The 6,965-nt window shown below is 41.4% G+C and overlaps 2 protein-coding genes across 2 annotated transcripts; both read right to left on the reverse strand.

Annotated features, from left to right (window-relative positions):
* Positions 1–714: 714 nt before the first annotated feature.
* Positions 715–3,780, reverse strand: LOC149663971 (uncharacterized). Its single transcript, XM_089841972.1, has one exon. The coding sequence runs from the start codon at positions 3,778–3,780 to the stop codon at positions 715–717; it is 3,066 nt and encodes a 1,021-aa protein (XP_089698098.1).
* Positions 3,781–3,912: 132 nt separating this feature from the next.
* On the reverse strand, positions 3,913–6,232 carry LOC149663972 (uncharacterized). The gene is made up of 3 exons (XM_089841973.1): positions 6,224–6,232; positions 5,491–5,894; positions 3,913–5,389 (listed from the first exon to the last, which is right to left on the reverse strand). The coding sequence occupies exons 1-3, from the start codon at positions 6,230–6,232 to the stop codon at positions 3,913–3,915; spliced, it is 1,890 nt and encodes a 629-aa protein (XP_089698099.1).
* Between the last annotated feature and the right edge of the window lie 733 nt (positions 6,233–6,965).

Raw genomic sequence — 6,965 nt, forward strand, 5'->3', positions numbered from 1 at the left:
CTTTTTTAAAACTCTTTACCATGAAGTATAAGTTTACACTATATATAAATGTAGTAAAGCTGAATTAAAGAGTAAACACCAAATTTGAAATATTAATATAAAAATAATTTCTTGGAATATTGAAATGAAACAGAACTTTGTAGCTACAAAACTACAAAAGGAATCGTAATGCCAAAACATATTTAACATATTTTCATTTAATATTCAGCAATAAAAAATGTTTTGATTTTGTAAGAGATCATTTCATCCTACTCGCTTTATATTAACCTTGTGTTTCTATTCTTTAATGTTCGTGATTGTGTTCCCGAATGTAATTGAGGCGAGAGGATATCAAAACAAAACTTTTATTGACAGTAGAATTAGCTTGAAATTATCATAGATTGGAATATTTTTCACTTTTAAATTTACTGAGTCGAACGAAAGAGGTATTTATCGATTGGCGTCTTGATCGCGACTGAAAAACTTTTTCATTGTATTTTTTTGCTAGGGAATTTTTACCTGAGTCATTTTATAGCCCCCGGGCATGCTAGTGCCAGGAGGGTTTCTTAAGCCCCTGTTGGGCGTGGATATTTGACGTGATATATGAACTATAGGACAGGTTTACAGTGGTTCGAGAATAACAATTTTTAGAGTTAAAGCTTTAGGTTAGAGTAGGCCTGAACATTCCGCCCACCTTGAAATGTCCATTTCAAAATAAAACAATTAGAGTTTGAATTATTCTAAAGGAAGTTTGCAAAGTTTTTGAACTGGTCGCTTTAGTTCTTTATCCGTGCTAGTTTTCACGGTAACAACACGAACTAATCCATCTGGTCCTGGATGTAAGTGGCTAATTCTGCCCATCCTCCACTTGGTAGGAGGTTGGTTCTCATCTTTTAGAAGAACAAGGTCGTTTACCGCCAAGTTGTTTTTAACGGCAGCCCATTTGGGTCTTTGCTGAAGTCTTGACAAATATTCATTTCGCCATCGTTTCCAAAAGTGTTGTAACAACTGTTGGCTAAGTTGCCACCTTGATAAACGATTGATTTTTTCGCCGGAATGGTCCGGCTCTGGTATGGCTGTAAGTGCTTCGCCAATTAAGAAATGCCCTGGGGTCAAGGCATTGAGATCGTTTGGGTCAGAGCTTAAAGCCATTAGAGGTCTCGAATTTAGACACGCTTCTATTTGGCATAGGAGCGTCTGCATCTCTTCATATGTTAGGTCAACGTTGCCGATCACCCTTTTTAAATGAAATTTGACGGATTTCACTCCAGCCTCCCAGAGGCCTCCCATGTGTGGAGCCGCTGGGGGGTTGAAGTGCCAGTTGATGCCTTCATTTGCAAACCATCCTGCTACTTCATTGTTGTAAGGGGTACTTTTGACCAATTTGAGGAATTCTCTCATTTCTTTGTTTGCTCCTATGAAGGTAGTACCGCAATCGCTATACATATCGCTGCATAACCCTCGTCGGGCGACGAATCTCTTTAATGCTGCTAGAAAGGCAGCAGTCGACATATCGCTGATAAGCTCTAAATGGATGGCTCTCGCTGTAAAGCATACAAATATCGCTAAGTAGGCTTTAAACATTTTGTGTCCGCGGCCCTTGATTACCCGTAGTAGGAAGGGACCCGCGTAATCCACTCCACATTTTTGGAATGGTCTTGCTTTATTAACTCTAGCAGGGGGCAGATCTCCCATCATTTGTTGCACTGTAGATGCCCTCTGACGAGTACATCTTACGCAGTTCTTGATCTGATATCGGACAGCATCTCGGACGCCAGGTATCCAAAATCGTCGAAGCAATCCAGTTATAACCAACTGAGATCCTCCATGGAAGCTTTTTTGATGCTCATGGTTGATGATCAGTTTAGTGAGGTCACTATTTTTTGGTAGAATAGCTGGATGGGCTTGGTTCGGAGGTAGATTTGCATGACGTAGTCTGCCGCCAACTCGGAGTACACCATTTTGCCCGATGTACGGTTGCAAGGATAAAATCTTGCTTTTCGCAGGAATGGACAGTTTTCTATTTAGTTGATTGAATTCTTTTGGATAATGTTCCATTTGAACCACTTTTATCCAGTGATATAGGGCGCTGTCCAGTTCCTCGGCAGTCAAAGGTCCATGCTTGCGACTTAATTTGTTGCATGGTTTTGCATTGTGGATGAAGCGAAACATAACCGCTGTGACTCGTACAAGTGTTGCCAGGCTCGAATATGAGGAAATTAACTTGCAGTCGTATTGACATGAAGTGGTGTAGACTTTTATCCTTCGCTCCTCTAGTAAGCATTCTGGGGACTCTTCGACCACTAGAGTAGGTCCTGGAGTTGCTTTGTTAATGAATTCAGGTCCATGCCACCATAATGAATGTGATTGTAATTCCGATGCTGATATGCCTCGTGAAGCGCAATCAGCGGGATTAGAAGTCCCTGGCACGTGATTCCATACAGCAGTAGGTAGCCTTTCTTGTATCTGTGCTACTCGGTTAGCGATAAATGTCTTCCATCGATACGGGGGAGAGCGTAACCAAGCAAGGACATTTTGTGAGTCAGACCAACAATTGATCACGTGTGCCAACGTTGTACCAGGCAGTGACTCTTTAATTAGAGTAATGAGTTTGGCTAGTAGTAATGCAGAGCAGAGCTCCAGTCTTTGTACATCCACGGTCTTCGTTGGAGCTACTTTTGTTTTCGCTGCGATTAGCTGGACTTTGACTTCTCCATGGATATTTGTCGTTTTCATATAGACCGCTGCTGAATAAGCTTTTTCAGATGCGTCACAGAATCCTTCTAGACTTGACAGCGTGACTTCGGTTTGCGAGATGTGGCGAGGAATTCTAATGTTTTCGATGGTTGCCAAATCATTTCGGAAAGCTTGCCATCCGTAGACTTGCATGTCTGGTAGTGCGTCATCCCAGTCCAACTTTTGTTTCCAAATGTCCTGGATTAGTATCTTGGCCCTAATTGTAACTGGGGCAAGCAATCCAAGTGGGTCAAAGATTTTTGCGGTATCTGATAAAATTGTTCGCTTGCTGATGATATTTCTCTCCGGGGGTGACGTTACTTCATAGAAAAACTCGTCAGTAGCTAGTTTCCAGTGTAACCCGAGAGTGGTTATGGAAGCTTCCTTATCACATAGTAAAGGGACTGGAATTTCTCGTTTTTCTGGCGCTACGGACTCAAGGAGTTTCGGTTCGTTAGACGCCCATTTTCTAATGTCCATACCAGCACTGTCAGCTGCTTCCAGGAGTTGTGATTGTAACTGTAAGGCGTCCTTGATAGTGTCGGCTCCAGACAGTAAATCATCCATGGCGAAATCTTTGGTTAATTTTTCGGCGGCTAAAGGTAGACTATCTTTGACTTCGATGGCTAGTTGCTGCAGTACTTTCGTTGCAAGATAGGACGCGGATGCCGTGCCATAGGTGACCGTTAGTAACCTATAGTTTTGAATAGGTTCTTCTGGATTCGGTCTCCATACGATTCTTTGAACTTCTGTGTCCTTAGGTTGTACCCAAATCTGACGGTACATTTTTGCTATATCTGCTTTTATGGCAATAGCATGTATTCGGAATCTTATCAGAATATTAACTAAGTCATCCTGTAGTTTAGGTCCTACTAACAGAATGTCATTTAGTGAAACACCATTAGAGGTTTTGGCTGAAGCATCAAAGACTACGCGAGTCTTCGTCGTGCTGCTTTTTTCATTTTGAACATCCAAATGAGGAATATAGCAAGTTGTTGAGGCATTATCCACGTCTTCTTGGGATTCTACCAGCTTCATGTGACCGAGACGTAAATATTCAGCCATAAATTTCTTATACTCGGTATACCGTTCTGGCTTATTTTGCAACCGCTTTTCCAATGCCTTGAATCTCCGAACTGCTATGCTCCTAGATTCTCCCAAGGTTTCTGGGGAATGCTTGAAAGGAATACTAACAATTTATTTGCCATTTGAATCTCTAGTATGGGCTTCTGCAAAGAGCTTTTCGCACTGTTCTTCGTCTGGCGTTAGTAGTCTTCTTGAGGGTATGTCCTCTAGTTCCCAAAACTTTTTGAGTTGCTCGTCGATTGAGCAGTGGTGACTAGTGAACTCAGATGCAGATGAAGGGGTGGCACTTTTTGCGGCACCAGATATTGCCCATCCGAATACTGTTTTGAACGCCCCTGGTTGGTTACTTGAACCTTTGTGTATCCCTTCTAGTACTATTTCGAGATAGACATCAGCGCCCAGCAGAAGGTCTACTTCTTGTGGGACATGGAAATTAGGATCAGCAAGTTTTAAGCCTTTGATGTGCTCCCAAGAGCTGAAATTGACCTTCATCTTAGGAATTTCTTTAGCTAACTTCTTGAGAACTAATGCTTCGATCTTGATGGATAGTTGGTCATCATACAACGATGAAATCTCCATATTGATTTTACTGAGTGAAGCGTTATCGCTTGACGCTCCTATGCCACTAATTGAGGTATTAGTCTTCTTTTGTGGCAGCTGCAGCCGCTTTGCACAGGCTTCGGTAACAAAACTGGCTTCTGAAGCCGAATCTAGTAAGGCTCTAATTTGATGAAAATGGCCGTTTCTATCCTTGACTACAACTCGGGCGGTTGATAGAAGGACTTGTGCAATACTGTTTGCCTCTCGGGAAATATGAGATACGACTTCCTGCTCAAAGCTAATAGGTGAGGTGCTTGTTTCTCTTTTAGTTATCGGAGAAGGATGATGAAGCAAAGTGTTGTGTTTCTTGTCACACTTTTGACAATTTTGGGCCTTGCAATCAGGGCTAGCATGGTCAGGTCGTAAGCAATTGAAACAGAGTGCTTTCTTCTTAACAAGGTCCCAACGATCGGTAATTGATGCTTTGGCGAACGTGGGGCACCTGTAGATTGAGTGGCCTTGGTGGCAAATGATGCATCCGCGAGTACCCCTAGTATTTCCAACATGTGTTAGTGTAGTCTTCCTTGGCTGGCTAGACGTTTTGCTTTTGGTGGTGGTAGGGGTAGCTTGAGCTGCTGCAAGAGCTCTTGCTCTTTGTTCAAGAAAGTTTCTTAGATCGTCAAACGAAGGAGAGGTTGTTCCACCTAATGTCAGTTCCCATTGGCGTCTAGATTCAGGGTCTAGTTTTTCTTTTACGATATAGATTAAGATGGAATTCCAGTGATCGACAGGTTCATTCAATACCTTCAGAGCTCGGATGCATTCTGACGTGGTGTCAATTAAGTTACGCAGCTCTGTAGCCGATTCCCGAGTCACTCGGGATTGCTCAAATAACGCTTTCAAATGAGCATCAATAATTTCGCGTGTGTTATTGTAGCGATTTAACAGAATGCTCCAGGCCTCGGGGTAGTTGGCGTCCGTAGTTGGAAAGGATTTGATAAGAAGCGCAGCTTCATCTTTTACTGATGACTTCAAATATTGAAATTTCCTAGCCGGCGTTAATTTTTGATTATTATGCACCGTTGCGACGTAGAGATCATGGAAGGATAACCATTCTAAGTAATTTCCTCCAAATGTGGCAAGTCTAACTTTGGTAACCTAATGTCATCACTTGGTGTGCTTGTTTGTGTTACCGTTACTACACTCGCAGCTGCCGCGGCGGCTAGACTCTGATTCAGAGTGCTTGAGAAATATATTTGTAGATCTTCTAGTCTTTTCACTAGCGCGTTATATTCATCCTCGTGTGATGAAAAATCATCGGGTGGACAACTGCCCACTATATCTTGATGTAAATCATCCAAATCTGTCGTTAGTTTATCAGTTTTGTCAAGATATAGTTTTAAAGCGGCTTCGTTTAGCGGTTGAATATTTGCTCCCGCGACTACCGATTCAATTCTCGTAATTTGGCCCTTAATTGACCGTCTCTTATTTAATAAAGGATCCATACTTAATAGTCTTACTTGATGCAAAGTTTGATGTTGATTGAGATTCCACTACGCATTAAACACAATGTCCACGTATATAAATATAGCCGGTCGCGGTTATGCACTTTGGAATGGAAAGGTACATACACAATTTTTCGCACTTGATCCGGCTCGACGGACCATTTAATGTTCGTGATTGTGTTCCCGAATGTAATTGAGGCGAGAGGATATCAAAACAAAACTTTTATTGACAGTAGAATTAGCTTGAAATTATCATAGATTGGAATATTTTTCACTTTTAAATTTACTGAGTCGAACGAAAGAGGTATTTATCGATTGGCGTCTTGATCGCGACTGAAAAACTTTTTCATTGTATTTTTTTGCTAGGGAATTTTTACCTGAGTCATTTTATAGCCCCCGGGCATGCTAGTGCCAGGAGGGTTTCTTAAGCCCCTGTTGGGCGTGGATATTTGACGTGATATATGAACTATAGGACAGGTTTACAGTGGTTCGAGAATAACAATTTTTAGAGTTAAAGCTTTAGCTTAGAGTAGGCCTGAACACTATTCATATGCAATCTTCATTACTCGTTCTATATAAACTTGCACTTGTGTCGTTTCGTAGAAAAGAAGATTATCTTAAATAATTAAATAAATATAACTGATATAAATTTTTTTAATCGTCAGTATTTTTCCTTAATTCTAGTTAAGCCGTTTTAAGAAACGTTATTCTTAAAATGAATTTATACATAGCTATTTTTGACGTTTGACTTCTAGCGTACACCGTTTTCACATTTTTTGAAAATTTAGGGTATATAAGGCGATTCATTCACAAATGATTAGAATAAGCGCAATTGCGTGAGCATTTGGTGGATGCCCTGTCATTGGGAAGCTAAACGTTTCTCGTAACCGTAGCCGATCGCGCGTGCATCTTAACCCCAACGATGATAAAGGAGTAGAAGCCAATGTTGCAGATTGGCGTATATGTGGTATATACCATATGATAGACAAGTGTGGAGATAGCGTAATGAAGTAGAATTTTCCTAATTTCTGTTAACTGCGAACGCGGTCCGGGAATTGTGAACACGGTTGCTCCGATTTGCCAAATGCGAACGTGGTGACAAACAGACACACACACAGA

Source organism: Phalangium opilio, unplaced genomic scaffold, assembly GCF_054372755.1.
Source record: "Phalangium opilio isolate 3A_F unplaced genomic scaffold, DU_Popi_V2 ptg000061l_1, whole genome shotgun sequence".
Lineage (NCBI taxonomy): Eukaryota > Metazoa > Arthropoda > Arachnida > Opiliones > Phalangiidae > Phalangium > Phalangium opilio.